The following is a 15,892-nucleotide window of genomic DNA, read 5'->3' as shown; positions in this document are numbered from 1 at the left end:
TGACAAAAGAAAAGTTGTGCATTTATTTGAATGTTGTGTTCGACAAAGGAAGTAACTTTTGATAAGCAGAAAAATGAAGTGGTTCTCTTGACCAGCAAACCTTATCACAACTTGTAAGGTCTCTCAACATGTTATGTGAGACAGAATCCCATTTTCTCCCTATCAGCTACTTTGCAGATAGCAGTATTTTTAATCTTACGAAAACATAAAACAAGTTTTCAAACAGCCAGCATTAATTCCACTTTTTATTGATTACAAAATTCCTCACATCAGACCACTAGTGATGTTAAATAATCTATTATTTTGGATTTTTAGCCACTGAGTGCCTGAAAGTAGAATAAAATCAAGATAAGATCAGCAATTTGAAAAGAAGCTTGTGAAAATGCATACTATCTTCATAGGAAATACGCTAAGAATATTCCTAATCTGTAACAAGATTTTAAGGAAGATCCAACATTGATTTACAATATTTTAAATACTAGCTTGGTAAAAAAAAATAGCCACCTGGCTCTGTGACTTATTTTTTCTGCCAAAGGTACCTGTTGGGAACTTAGTACAGTACCTCTCTATCACAGTTACCAAACAATTTGTAGCATGAGGTATCATTCATCATGGCCAAAGGCATCAAAATGTATTTTAAAATTACAATTAAAATACACCTCGTGAGAGTTGTCTCGGGCTTTTCACAGTAATTGGAAGTCACAGCTCGCATATATAATCTTGTTTAATAAAGTTTAAAAGCAAATTCAGTATATAACATTCAATTTAAAAAAATAATAATTTTACTTGTCTCATTTACCTGTGCTCCCATTAGGCAGGCTATCATGGCCATCGGCAGTAGAATGAGGATGAGAAGCTGAGACAGAATGGTTGACAGGACTAGCAGTAGGGGTCAAAGTTATTGTGAAAGGAGTAAGGGGAAGAATAGGTGCTGTAGTAACATTTTTGTTACCAGAAATGGGATGGGTTGAATCTGTAGCAGGATGAATTTGTGCAACAGATTTGGTGGTAGTCTGAAGGGGGGGAACTTCTGTTGGAGGTTTGGGGGGAAGCTCAGAAGAGGGAACTGCAGAATGTTTAGTGAAACCTGCAGAAGGAGAAATTATTGTAATAGGCTTGCTAAGATATGCAGCATCAGATTTAATTGAGAAAGCAGCATTAGTGACAGATTTTGTTGCAGGTATGGAAGTAGTGACAGATTTATCAGTAGCTATGGAAGGAAAAGTTGGCATGGTAGGCTGAGCAAGAGACTCAGAAGAGGAAAGTGTAGTGGTAGCACTGGTGGAAGACACAGAAGTTTCAGTAGTAGATGTGGTAGAAGTTTCAGAGAGAGGATATGTAGTAGGAGATGTGGAGAGAGTTCCAGAAAAAGAAATTTCTGTAAATGGTGGGATCAGTGGTCCAATTGTGGGGCTTTGTTTGGTAGAAAGCACAGTGGGGGAAATATTAGTTTGGGAGGAAGTCTTTTTAGGGAGAGAAGGAGAATGTGGGAAAGGAACCCATATAGAATGAGGTGGCACTTGTACAGTACTGTAAAAAAAAAAAGGCACAGAAATAAATGTTAAATTTAACATTGTTTCTATTTTAAAGAAAACAAGTTATAATAGAGGAATATATATGAATTATATGGACATACTACTGATAATGTATATTTTAAAATCAATCATGTTGGATGTTTCATGCTCTAGTAACAAATATGAATTTCATAACTTTTTGAGGGTTCTTGCATTCTATTTTGCTGTAGTTGTTAACTAGCAAGTCCATAAACACCACTACTGCCTTTGATGCCTATTCTGGAGGTGATCTCATGCTGAACACAAAAGCTATCTGCATCAGGGGGGAAAAAAATTAAGGGTGGGAGAGGGAAGAGAAGGGAGGGGAGAGGAAAAGGGAGGAATGGGGAGGGAGCTATATAGCAAAATGCCTGTTAGGTTGATCTTGTGGAGTCTTTCCTAGCTATTACACTAAAATGTGGAAGCTGACTCTATTAATGCATTAGGAAATTTAGGAAATAAGCAAGTCAAATTTTGTATTTATACTTACTACATTTGTAACTCTTCAGCAGTCAAGGAACAATACTTCAGTGATGAACAGCAGCACCGTTCTGAGATGGCAAAGAAGCATTAATCTAGTTTATCCTGAAGCATAAAAATTGCTACTACTGTTATGGAGGATATTCAAATAAGCATGTGTTTTATGCTTTTTAAATAATAGTGCATATTGCATAATTGATTTTGAGTTTTATTCTGAAATGACGTTTGCAAAACAGATCTTGACCAGTCAGAATACTGCAATACCCCCAGATTTTTGCTTAATGTCTGACAAGTACAGATTTCTCTTTTTGTTATTGTAAACAAACCAAAATGAAAAGCTACGTCTTTTGAAACAAAGGGACAAATGGTATGAGTTACCACTCCCTACTATCGCAATATCACTACGAGAGGTTGGCTACTTTACAAACTTTTCAATTCAGATCACTGTTTCAGTAACACATTTCTGTTCTCAAGTAATTTTACACCTAATCCTTTCAAAGTCTGCTAAATGTAGTCAGCAATTTTATGTTTTTTTAAACATATTTCTCCTTCCCCCTCCCCACCCAAAAGTCAGAAAGTTGCATTTTTGATGTATTTACATTGTTCAACAAAAAATAATTTTTATCTAAAAGTAAGTAACAGTCTTTTCTTTTAGCTACTGGGAGGTCACCTGCAAAGATATGAAATTTAATCTGAAAGGGTAACTGTGATGAGACTATTTTTAAGGGCATAACTTACCAAGTTGTCTTATTTCTGCTATGTCTGTTAAACTGCTTATATTCTCTCTCTCAGCCAGCTTCATTATGAAGTTGCAGTGTATACTATAATGAGAAGAAAAAGCTTTAGACTTAAGAAACAGATCTGCCTCATCTTTATAATGCATGAAACTAACATCAAATGCTAAGTGAAAGCACATTAGCACAAATGCTATTTGTGAAAACACATTTTTCCTAGGCTTTTTCAGATTTGGGGATATTTTTAATGCACATAAAACACTATGCCAGGCTAAAAAGAAGAGTAATACACAAGTTTGTGACAGCTTATTTTCTGTTTTCTCTACAGACACTGTTGATTCTTAAGTGGGGTCCTCCCTAGTTAATGTTAGTCCCTAAAAAGTTGATAATTTTGTGAAGATAACTTATTCTCCACTGTTACTGTAAAGAAACTCCAGAGAGGAATTAGCAAGTGTCCTAGGTGGCTATGTCAGTGTATATGAAATCTCTATCACCTGGGGAAAGCCAGTGTTCTCTCTCTTGACTTTAGAGAGAACTTGAATGACCCACTGAAGCATGTAACTTCACATGTACAATTACGGTTCGATGATGTGAAACCCTGCCTAAACTAGCAAACCCACAGTAAGAATTATTCACGTTCAGCAAAATCAAACACACAGGTGAAATGACAAGGCAACACATAAAAGATGAAGGGGAGCTTCTTTCCAGCTAACAAGAATTAAGAGTACCCTAACCACTGCCAGTATATGATCTAAAGGTGTGATCTGACTTTCTGTCTGTTACTGAGTGTTTTGGACTTTTCTTTCATTCTAACTCAGGAAGATAAACCTCAAATTCAAGTATTTGGGAAAATTAGGTTCTATATTTTGTTTTATCTCCTGGTTTTGGCTGGGGTAGTGTTAATTTTCTTCCTGATAGCTGGTATAGTGCTGTGTTTTGGATTTGGGATGAAAATAATGTTGATAAGGTACTGATGTTTTCAGTTGTTGCTAAGTAGTCAAGGACTGTCTGGCTTTTCATGCTGGCCTGACAGCAAGGAGGCTGGGGGTGCACGGGGAGCTGGGAGGGGACACAGCCAGGACAGCTGACCCAGGCTGGCCAAAGGGGTGTTCCATACCATACAACGTCATGCTCAGTACATAAACTGAGGGAGTTGGCCAGGGAGGGGCTGTGGCTCGGGAACAAACTGGGTATTGGTCAGCAAGTGGTAAGCAGTTGTGCTGTGCATCACTTGTTCTGTATGTTCTTTCATCATTTTTTCCCCCTGTCCTATTAAACTGTCTTTATATCAACCCACGAGTTCTACCTTTTTTTTTCCCCCAATTCTCTCCCCCATCCTGCTGCGGCAGGGGGAGAGGGGGGGGAATGTGAGCGAATGCCTTTGTGATTGTTTTAGCTACCTTCCAGGTTAAACCACACATTTTGGAATATAGTGTTTCCAAGCTGATCAGTTTAAAGGACCTGCAATTTACTGGTGAGCAGCAATTAAATTGACAGACTTTATCTACATTTCAGGGTTTCCAGGATCACCCCTGTGGAGCAGCCTTGCCATTCTGATACCCCATGGCTACCAAACTCTGAACTGGTTACCTTCTCAGGCTTCCCCTACCCTGAGGATGGCTGGTTTCCCAAGCTGGTAAACAGCAACTTGGGATGTCTGAAGCTATTCCTTCATAATGATTGCACTGTATTCACAAGCTCTGGAAGTCTGGTGATCCCAAATCCCATCGCCTCAGTGGTTAAGTTGCTGTGTGACTCAGCTAAGACAAATATGCAGAAGAAATATGGCGGACAAGCCTGTGCTTCACCAGAAGATTAATGAAAAGCAATACCATTTGGTTAAAAAAATAATCACTAATGCTAGGAGGATAATGGAATCAGAATGCCTTTTTTGGTCTACATATATTTCTCCAGCCCGTTTCTCAAACTTAACTTCCTAGAAAGTTTTTTTTTTCCTTCTGTTACGTAGCCATTCATACACACAGACAATATATGAGCTTTTAAAGATATGAGCATTAAAAAAATTAACAACAAACCTCTGGTTTTCTGCATTGCATTCCATAACAGAGGACTGTAATGACAAGTGAAAATAGAAAAAAATTGTTTTGTCAGAAGAAAAAAGTACTGATACTTAGATAATGACATTATCAGAAGTAAGTTGAAAAAAGTTTTTCAAACAGTAACAACAATTAGCAATCTTACCTCACTCACTGCTTGCAAGGTTTTGTTGAACTCTGAAATTCTTTAAAAGAAAGAGTTACCATTATGGATGATTTTTACTTCTGTTTCTAAAAACAATTACAACAATATAATGAAAAGAACAAGCAATTACCGAGGGGGGAAAAAAACCTCCAGTTGATCAGTGTTTTTTTTAAATCATGCCAGTTCTAATTTTGTAAAACCACTTTTCAAAGGATTAAACATTTTAAAAGCTGCCTTTTATTAGTCACTCCACAAACTAAGTTTAAACCTCTGTCATGACTTATTTTAATATCAATCCACTTATTTAAAAGTTATTTAAAAGAGCAAAAGTTGCCTTTTGGCAAGCAATCATTTGGAACAGAATTCTAAATTCATACTCAAAGCTACAGAAATAGAACGAGTAAGAAATATGGATTTCTTCTACAAACAAGACCTGTTGGCCAATTACATCTTTTTGATTTTCAGGGTAAATTTTGGGAATAGCAGTAAATATGCACTCATTCAAACCTCTCCTGATAAAGACTGTGAAAAAAGAAACTACACCAAAATAAAATATAGATATAACTCCAAGAATACATATTCAAAAACATGCATCTATGAAAGTTCTCTTAGTAATTTCCTAAGAGACAGAAATTTCAAATCCCTGAAATTATAAAAACCATTTATTCAGTCAGACTGGCATTCTCAACAATCTACCTCTCATGTCCTCATGTATTATTACTATTGTTGTTATTGTTGTTATTGCTATTATTAACATCAGCAGCATATAAACAAGAAGGCCTTTGATCCTTGTTGAGCTCTGTCCTGGTTTCAGCCAGGATAGAGCTGGGTTTCTTCACAGAAGCTAGTGTGAGACTGTGTTTTGGATTTGGGATGAGAAACTGTTGATAATGTGCTGATGTTTTGGGTTGTTGCTAAGCAGTCAAGGACAGTCCAGCTTCTTGTGCCGGCCTGCTAGCAAGGAGGCTGGGGGTGCACAGGGAGCTGGGAGGGGACACAGCCAGGACAGCTGACCCAGGCTGGGCAAAGAGATATTCCCTACCACACGACATCATGCCCAGTACATAAACTGGAGTTGGCCGGGGGGTGGAAATCACTGCTCGGGGATGGGCTGTCAATCACTGGGTGCTGAGCAATTGCTGTATTGGGCATCACTTGTTCTTGTACATTCCTTTGTTGGTATTATCATTGTTGTTTCCTTCTCTCTTTCTGTCCTATTAAACTGTGTTTATCTCAACCCATGAGGTTTTTTTTCTAATTCTCTCCCCCATCCACTGCGGGAGGGGGAGTGAGTGAGCAGCTGCGTGGTGCTTAGTTGCCGGTTGGGGCTAAACCACAACAGCTCCAAAGAAACTAAAGGACCTAAAAGGAATTAAGCAAGTTTACCATTTCTTAAAACAAACTCCAGTGGTACGTAAAACAAAACTAAGACTATTCTAACCTATATGAACTTTATGATAAAGAACAATGACTGACAATTCCTGAAATTTTTAACTTACAAAGTGCAGGAATAATGCAAAGTGAAGAGTCTGCTAACCACATGGAAGTCTCACTTCATCTTTTTCAAATATAACAAAGATTTCAATCTTTATTCAAAATTACTTACCTCAATTCTTGTGGGGTAGGTGCTGGAATTGCAATTAATTTTGTAACTTGCTTGTTGACAGTTATGTTATTAATCTGTTAGAAACAGAGATTCCATGGCTAAGTAAAACAGTGATTTTTAGCCTTAAAAGAAACTTATGTTAATTTCACACATTCTAACAGTCTGAAATTCCAAAGATAAGAAGCACATTTTCTCATCAACACACTTCAACAAATATTCACCATGACATTGTTGTCACAACTTAAGGAAGGAATTGGCTCAGTGAGTAATAGGGTCTGATTTGTGAAAGATACAGGCAAGAGGATAGTGACCTCACCATGTCTCATTATGGAAAAAGAATTTGGCTTAGTTTGCAACAAAGATTAGACCAGATACTGAACAAACTTTCTGACTGTAGGTGCAGCAATGGGGCAAGCTCCATAACAGACACAAGTAACAGACAACATACATAGAATCTTGGGAGTAAGAAGTCAAAAACTGAGTTGAAAGACATGGTAGGAATGATCTAAATATGTATGATCTAGCCAGATCTAAGGCTTATCTAAAGACCTGTTATAGATCAGCATTCTTATGTTCTTCTCATTGCCACTGTTACCGGTTATTTTTACATTTCATGCAACTAGTGAGCACTACGAAGAAAACATCATCTAACATATACAGTATTGACATTACCTAAGAAAAGGTGAGAGTTTTTTCTGCTAAAAAATAAGTGTTTCAAGAGACATTTTTCTAACAGCTGTAGGCATAATGTTAATACACTACGACAGTTTCAGTAGGCATTATCACCATTGAAACGCAACACAATGCAGAGGTGGCTTTTGCCAGGGGCCTACCCCTGCCCAAATGCCATGCTCCATGCGTACCTCTGCAGTAGCTCTCTGCAGTGATTTTGCAGACTACTCTCAGGCTTGCAGAGATTGGCATGTGAAATCTCAGACTGAGTGCAGACAGGGATGTGTTGGAGACAGATACAAGGTCCTTTACAAGCTAATGTCCTTTTTTTTTTTCTCCCTTCAGTTTTCCATGTATAACGACTGAACATTCTCATCCTCATAGTATTATTTCAGTACTGAATTATCTATATGGTCCTTGCTCTGCATGATATCATTCTCTTAAAGATCTGTTATGTTGTATAAGTGGGCACACTTGTGTCACATAGGCCTATTGCAAAATTAGTAACTGATTAACTACATGCCAAAAAACTCAGAATGATACCCTATTGATGACAGTCTCAACATGAATTATTCCCAGCATGCAATCCAACTTCATTTATGCCCACACTGTTGCCATCTAATGATGATCACCTTCTAAAGTAAAGTATGTGCCTAAAGTGCCTAAATTAATCTCCAAAGGAAGATCCTCTATGCCTAAATGTAGATTCTTAATTAGGCAGTTCCTCTCTCCAGACTTCCTAGGGCTTCCCCCTCCTTTCAGTGGCTATATAGAGATTACAGGGCCTTACTGTAGGAATTTTACTTAGCTGGAATTCTAAAATTTAGCTGCAAAGCAGCTGTTTAAGAGAGAGTAGATCCTTCCACTGCAAATATTAACTTGTACTGCAAACTGTATTTGAAACAACACAAAACTATGAAAAAAAACCCCATAGTAAGAATCATGTTAGGGTATCAGTATTTTAAGTGTAGACCAAGAAACTCATTTCAACCTTCCTTACAATAAAGTTTTAAAAGAGAGAACACTTACTATTTCTACATTTAGTGACGTGTTACTTTCTTCACTTGCCCGAAGTTTTACCTTGCCCACATAGAACACTAAAACCAAAAGGCAAAAAAGTTAAGGAAATAACGCTAAACCACATGATGTAACATTATTTGAGAATTTTAAAATTCACTGTCTTGTCTTACAATAGAAGGGAAATAAGAACACTTACACTAGCTTTTCTTATCATTCACTATGTTTGCAATTGTTCTTCCATGTCTTCACTTACTATTTCCGCAAATTAACTATTCCAATAGCTTAATTATTTTCTGTATATTTATGTTTGCTGGCTGTCTCTAAATTCATTCTAGGGTTTTTTTGGTTTTTGGTGTCCTGTGTCCTGCCCCCCCAGTGCAGAAAAACTGCACTGCACATTACTATTAATACACTCCTGCAACAAGAATAAAATGTGTGGGTAAAGGCAAAGTGATACTCTGAAAATGACTCCCTTCAGGATTCAAGAACTTTCAAGATACCATAACTCAGAGCATCATTCAGCAGTCCTTGAGACCTGGTAGGCCCATTTTGGAGACAAAGAAGAACCTCTACAACACTTTTCTTCCTGCAGCCATACATTCAGTGCAAGCTACAGAGAAAGACCAGTACAGGAACATATACGTGACATCACCCAAATCATCTAGCAGTTTACTGTCTCAACTAGTAGGGAAACTTTATTGGGCAAGGGCGGGAAGAGGCAGATACTCACTCTGCTTCTTTCTAATCTATAAAGTACGCAGCATATGGGTACTTGGCAGAAGTGACTCTATTTTCTTAATTACTTCTAACAAAAGCTGTTTATCAAAGTGTTTTGGAAGGCAGCAACATGTATCAACAAAATCTTCTTTTACTATGTTTTTGTCAACACACATAAAGAGAACATAACTGCCCTTTCCACTTTCCTTTGTCTGTCTGTTTTGTTACATTACACTTTTAAAATACATGCAGGCTTTTACAATAATTCTCCTAAATACTGTTTCAGCTTCCATTCCCGATACAGTTAGGCTCAATATGGCAGACAGCATCTACCATAGAATACTAGTTTCTTGTTTTCTCAGGTTTGTAATTCTTATCTGCAACTGTGTATCCTTTTCTAAGAAACCAAAGATCAAAAATACAACAGACTAAACATTACTTTTAAATAAAAAACCCCCACTTCTTATATTAATTTTTAGAAGTTATGCAAAACCTCTCTAAATTCTCAAGATTTTTTTTACAGAGCTGGCTTTTACACAACAATTAAAAGTTACCTCATTACTCAGAATAGAAAATAGCTGGACATGTTTTTTATAATGAAAAAAGGGAAAAAGAAAACCACTAACCTGAAAAATTACAGGCAGGTGTTACGTTGCATAAAATGGTTTCTCCTGCTACAGTTTTTTGTTGGAAAAAAAAGTCTAGTGAGTCAAAAAGTTGAACTTAAACGCAGTACTGACAAACATACATATTTACAATCATTCAAATGTTTTAAATGTAAAGATCTTTGCCTTTTAGAAATATTTCATATACTGCCTAGACTTCACTTCTCTAAGGTACTTACCATGACATTTTCCAAGACTTAGTATTCAGAGTGAAACATGCTGATTTTGATAATTAATTTTTAATAATTTTCTGTAACAGTTTCCACAGAAGACACGCAAGTGGTCTTTATTCATTTTTAAAAACCGAATAAAACAGAAATCAACATATCATAAATAAGCTCTTCAAATATCACAGTATTGAATCACTAGATACCATATTATCTGCTTCTGAGGATCCTACTACTGCTACTTATGATAGCATGAAACTAAAACTGTTCTATGTGATAGAATTCAAACTATGATGATAGCACACTTATAGTCTCATCTAGTAGAACATGTCTTTAGTTAACTCCAGCAAGCTTTTGGCTGCTCCCATATTTTTAATACTACCTACACTGCAAAGAAATAACAAGGATCCCAAATTAAGGGTTCTATAAAGAGAAGTCTCTGTATCAAATCAAAATAAAGACCAGAAAGATATCTGCATCCAAGAAAAAACTCCTACACTTGTTCATAAAAACAACGTGGCAGTGCAACTTTCCTTATGTAAGTAGATAGATTGATCTCCCTTAATGGAAAAACAAATGCTATTTTCTCTGCTGTTATCATTAGTAAGTACCAAATGAGATGGGAATTTTTTTGGTTTTTTACTTTTTCTGGTGTACAAACATTTGCCTGTTATAGCTTGATGCTATAACATCACCATCAACAAACAGCCATCAGAGGGTATAGATTGTGAGGTGGTGGCAATACTCAAATTATTAGGAAAAAAATATTTTTTCAGACAGCATTTTAGATTCAAATAAATTTGCCTTCCCTTTTGTCTTGGCAGTTGTCAGTGAAATAGTTATAAAAATGGTATCAGAACTTTTTTTAAAAAACAATCCTTAAAGAAATAAAATGTTCATAAATAACTGAATTTGTCAAAATTATTAACTACATAAAGAACAATAACACTTATAAAAACTCAACAGAGAATCCAGTAGTGTCACAGAAGAGAAACATCAGCCTCTTTTTCTTTACAGAGCACCCATCTGTGTGCCATCTATTCTTGCTTAGGACCTCTGCATGCCACCAAAATGCACAAAATAGATAAGCAGCGTGGAGGATAAAAGACTGATCAAAAATCGCTAGTGCTTCCTGCCCCCAAAGATCATCAGATAACATAGCTGCAAGCTTCCTGCAGGTCACATTCACACAATCAAATTATACTAACCAGTATGGCTCCAAGCCAGTTCTTCTACCGCTTGCACTAATTCAGTGCAACTACATTCAAATTGATCTACCAAGATCCTACATGGATAATAAAAAAATTAAATTCAGCCTCCTCCTATAAACTGGACCTGCCCTAAGAAAATCGTGACTGAATTGAGTCTGCTTCAATCTACTAAAAAGCATGAGGATTTTTTTTTTTTTTTTAAAGTAAACATGGTCCCTGAGATTGTGCTTCTTACATCTTTCTGGTAATCTGCTGCTCTGACTTACAAAATAATTAAACTCTTCTATATGCAGTCATGTAGACAAGCGTTGCAGAATTAGACCTTTTGCCAGACTGGAGATCAGCGTGAAGTAAGGCAGACTGCTAATATAACACACCATAATACCAAGAAAAAAGATCCTATTTAAAGTATTTGGGAGCAGACTTCCTGAACTCACATGTACTTTAATTTTGAGGAGCAAAAAAAGATCAGTAGTGATATATGAATCCTACCTGGTGTTATGGTGGAGTAGTAATCAGCGATGTTAAGAGCATCTGTTAAAAGAAAAGTTTTGAAATTAAGTTTTCACATTTTAATTTAAAAAGCCTATGAAATACATGTCACAGAAATGTTTCCTAATTTCTACTTTAGACTCTGTCTTCCCAGAAGACATGTGAACACATGACCATTTATAAGGGAATTAAGTTACTTTCAGCATGGGAAATAAAAAAGCAGCATTCAGAGTAAGATCCATCCAATGAAATGTTAATGTCCCCATATAAGCCTGTTACTCTAGGCTCCTATTATTCAGTGGAGAAAGTGGTGCTTTTAAGGTATGATTGCCATTTAACCTATTCTACATGGGCACTTCAGCATGAAGATGAGTCATGTTCTAAAAATGTGTCTTTCTCTCTATTAACTATGAAGAATAGCAGGATATCTAGCTCATATACAGACAGGTAGGAATCTGTATTGATATGGGATGAACCTACTCATGCTTTTCAAATGCAAACATTAGGAAAAAAGGATTAGCAAGTTCTTCTGATTGAGTCTTTACTGATCCTATTTGGCAACTCATTGCACGAACACCCATCATGTGTCTTTGACAGTGGGGGATACATTTTAGTTCTGAGTATAGAAAACATTCTGTCTATAGATATATCAAAAAACTACATACTTACTAAAAATAAATATGCTCAGTTTGGGCTTTGGTAAGCAATGTAGTATCTTGAATGAAAAACAAAGGTTGACAACTCAGTGTCAGTTAAATGCGCTTACCCATGCAGACTTAAAATACAGGTTGGCGATAAATACAAATTTTAAGATCATGTAAGAAAATAATTTGATCTAAACAAATCCCAGTTACTAAAAAAAAGCAAGCTTTCATGAACGCAACAAACACCTCCTTTCAGACCTTACTCTATTCATGCTAATTCTCACCTGCAGTTTGTGTCGTCTCCTCTGAAGTCACATCTGAAGAAGAAAAATAATAACAGTAAAAATAAAAATACAATAAAAATTTTAAAAATCTAAATCTAACTAAGTCTAAATAAGGGAAACATTAATAAAATCTTGCCTGAAGGATTAATAGGATATGTGATAAAAGTAACAATAGAGGATCCTAGGGAAAAAAGATAGAAAAGAAGTGAAAACTGTATTAATGTAATACTTCATTTCTATGAATTTTGGAGAAAAAAGATCAAGCATGCAAAACTTTGAACAGGAACCAAATATTATTTATCTAAGTTCCATTTTAAGAGGAACTGCAGTGCTTGTTAAGAATGTTCACATTATTTCAATATAAATATTTGAACTAATGTTCACATTATTTCACAAGTCTGAATATCTGAATACAAACAGCTGGTAATAAAGTTCCTCCAGGTAAGTTCCTTTTATTGGTTCCATTCCTTTAGAAGATGCAGATGAATTTGGCATATTCAATAGCAATAACTGCTTAGCTCCAAGGACCTTTTCTTGCACAAACTCATAACGCTCATGAGCAAAGACAACACGCTGGGTTTGGCAAGCTGTCTCTCAAAAAAGCTGTTTTTGCCAGTAACCATATATAAATAAAATAGAGTGAGGATGCAAATTATTTTTAGCTACATCAAAAGAAAAAAAAAGAAAATTACTTTAAGACAAGAAAATTTAAAGATTGCTCAGGAAGGATGTGCTTAGTAAGCACATTTTAGGTGTCAGTGCAGGAATACAAAGTGGTGAGAGGACCACTTTATAGCACTCCAATATGACAACATAGTGGCTTTTTTTTAAATGGGCCAGAGCAGCTTCATAACAGAAGAACATTATGCTTCCCAAACATCTTTACTAAAAGCATCACTGTCATTAGTGGAAGCAATATCTTAAGTATAATAAAGAAAAGTTGGTGGTGCTGCATAAAGATAGTTGCATATCAAGAAAAAAACCAATCTCTTCATTACATGGAAAGGGAAAGGGAGCTTTTCTTTCTGATATATTTATTTCAACTTAGACTAGCTATTTTGAGCCTTTTCAAAAGTGCCCTCTTAATTCAATACTCAGAGTAAAAGCTAGGCTATTTGGTTCTTAAGTAACAGTTCTGAAGACAACTGATTTTCTAAGGCAACTAACAAGCAGCCAAAATACGAGGAATCAGAGTGAAAACTAAGTGCTGACTTCATCTGTATTATTTGGCTTGGTATAAACTACAACAAATATTGAATTGGCTGCAGTTGTTAAAGATGAACCATTCCCAGAGCAAGATTGCATCTGTAAAAGAACAAAAGCATGTGTGTTTGTGTCTGTATTATTCCTTTTCTCCAGAGCACAATATGTCAGTATACATTAAGCAAGAAAGCAACTGGCTGTCACACAGCTATTTCTGTGTGTCTACATTCCTAATTTTTAAAAAATGCTTTCATAGATGATGTTCATCTCCTCTGGTCCCAGAAGTTTAATAACCTCTCACATGTGTGTGTGTAGTACACGACACCGCATCAAATGATGTATGCACATTTGCTAAGGTAGGAGGAGAAGTAAGGGAGCTCTCTCAGTACAGTGTTCCTCCTCTGCCATCTCTGCAAACTGTTCACTATTTAGATTACTGGACAAAAGGCTCCTGATCAAGCAACTTGCTCCTATTTCATCCCCAAGCATCACTGCCACAAACTGCAATCCTATAAGGTTCAGGATGTAGATTGAAGAAATTAATTTTCTCTTCAAAAAACAAACAATGACAACATTAAAAGTTGGAACTCATTTACATTACAACTTTTCTGTGCTACCTGACATAAAAGCAGATCTATCTAAAAGGAAATAACAAACATTGCAGTAATCAGCAAAGTCACAGTTTTCTTACCAGAAATGGTTGTTGCAGCTGATTCTCCTGAATTTGCAGCTTTGTTTCAGACAAAAAAAAAAAAACAAACAGGGGAAAAAAAGGACCGTAATGAAGTTTCAGACACATATATAACCATCCTCAGCAGCCTTTCCTTGTATTATCAAAAGTTTATTGCATTCACCAGAAGAGGGCAACACCTGCTTATCAGAACACTACTTCCAGGTTGACCAAAAAGGCAGCTGTAACAATCTGTGATTCAAAAAATTACAATTTTTAGGAATTCAAATAGAATTCAACTGACGACTATTTCATTTCAACAAATACTAGACAGGCTGCATTGCATAATGTTAAAAAAACAAAACTCTTTGACCCAAGATATGTGCTGTGCTAGCCTGAAAGCTGCATACCTACCCTGAGCGTCTCGCTAATTCTGGGAATGGGAATCAAGTGTACATAACAAGATGGCTGCAGCTGGCTATGAAGAACTCTTTTCAGACTTTGTATAACATTGAGACTTGCCATTTAAAATTTATCCCATACATATCTGTTCTCTTTTCTATCCTGCAAAAAGTAGCATTACAAAAACGTAATTCATTTCAAATTTGAACCTCTGATCTTGATAGGAGCCAGCCAACTATTTGTACAGCAAACACTAGTCACTAAATCTTTGACGTTGTTACAGTCAGTATTTTGATCAAAAAATAAGTTAGGAAATTTGATATCTGGTTTACATAGCAACTTCAAAGTTAGCCCTTTCATTCACTGAGTGGTTTTTGACAATGCCACAGACAAGTCAAGTCACAGTTATCATAGAAATATAATCTAAAGAACAGCTGGCTGCAAATATGAAAAGCTATTCAAAAAAATATACTTAAGGTATTTCAACATCTTATAACTCAAAAGCCATCTTATAATGTAACTTACAATACTCTAGTCATACTGTAAAGCCTTTCCTACTGTTGTAGGAGAGTTAAGTCAGAGATATCAAAAGGCTATGCAGAAGCCGAGATATTTTTGGTTAAACATAGTAAATAAGGAGTCTCTGAAATACTAATCACTCACATGATGCCTTGCTCAGACTATTTTGCTTGCCTTACTGAAAACTAGTAATAGCTTCTTTCCAAAGGATAAACGTAAATATAATTTCTGCAAGGAAAGGAGAATCAGAGACATCTCAGTGACCTTGTTTTTATTTTCTCTGGAAAATTACTGATGCTATATGTGCCGTGGAATATGCTTATTAGCCACAAGGATGATATGGATAATTAATTTGCAAATATTTACATATTCTTTACCATATCCATTAGTTACAAAGAAACAGCAGCAGCAACCTTCTTATAACACTTTCTAAAACGCAAGAATGGGGAAAAAATTACACAGAAGCCCCATGTACGTGTTTTCTGCCAGGCAACATAGCAGCAGAAGGTTTTTTAGGAGCAAAAGTTTTTATATATATTTGTACACATGTATATATACACACACTTTTTTAAACACAACCATTTTAGATGTGCTACTCACCTCAATTCAAGCTGGTTTGCAAAACAATTGAGAAATGTGTGTTGAGTCTTT

General features: G+C 36.1%; 1 protein-coding gene across 1 annotated transcript in view; it reads right to left on the bottom strand.

Annotated features, from left to right (window-relative positions):
- ADGRG2 (adhesion G protein-coupled receptor G2) overlaps nucleotides 1-15,892 on the bottom strand; it is a 53,703-nt gene that overhangs the window by 16,676 nt on the left and 21,135 nt on the right. Inside the window, exons 3-13 of the mRNA XM_082006144.1 lie at nucleotides 14,342-14,368; nucleotides 12,448-12,480; nucleotides 11,520-11,561; nucleotides 9,611-9,658; nucleotides 8,277-8,344; nucleotides 6,576-6,649; nucleotides 4,970-5,009; nucleotides 4,804-4,838; nucleotides 2,772-2,854; nucleotides 2,044-2,104; nucleotides 800-1,530 (exon numbers count right to left, since the gene is read on the bottom strand). Of these exons, the coding sequence (XP_081862270.1) occupies nucleotides 800-1,530; nucleotides 2,044-2,104; nucleotides 2,772-2,854; nucleotides 4,804-4,838; nucleotides 4,970-5,009; nucleotides 6,576-6,649; nucleotides 8,277-8,344; nucleotides 9,611-9,658; nucleotides 11,520-11,561; nucleotides 12,448-12,480; nucleotides 14,342-14,368 (1,242 nt within the window). The remainder of the gene's footprint in view (nucleotides 1-799; nucleotides 1,531-2,043; nucleotides 2,105-2,771; nucleotides 2,855-4,803; nucleotides 4,839-4,969; nucleotides 5,010-6,575; nucleotides 6,650-8,276; nucleotides 8,345-9,610; nucleotides 9,659-11,519; nucleotides 11,562-12,447; nucleotides 12,481-14,341; nucleotides 14,369-15,892) is intronic.

Source organism: Phaethon aethereus (assembly GCF_964289735.1).
Source record: "Phaethon aethereus genome assembly, chromosome: 1".
Classification (NCBI taxonomy): Eukaryota; Metazoa; Chordata; class Aves; order Phaethontiformes; family Phaethontidae; genus Phaethon; species Phaethon aethereus.
Note: the sequence above shows the minus strand (reverse complement) of the source record. Positions and strands in the feature narration are given on the sequence as shown.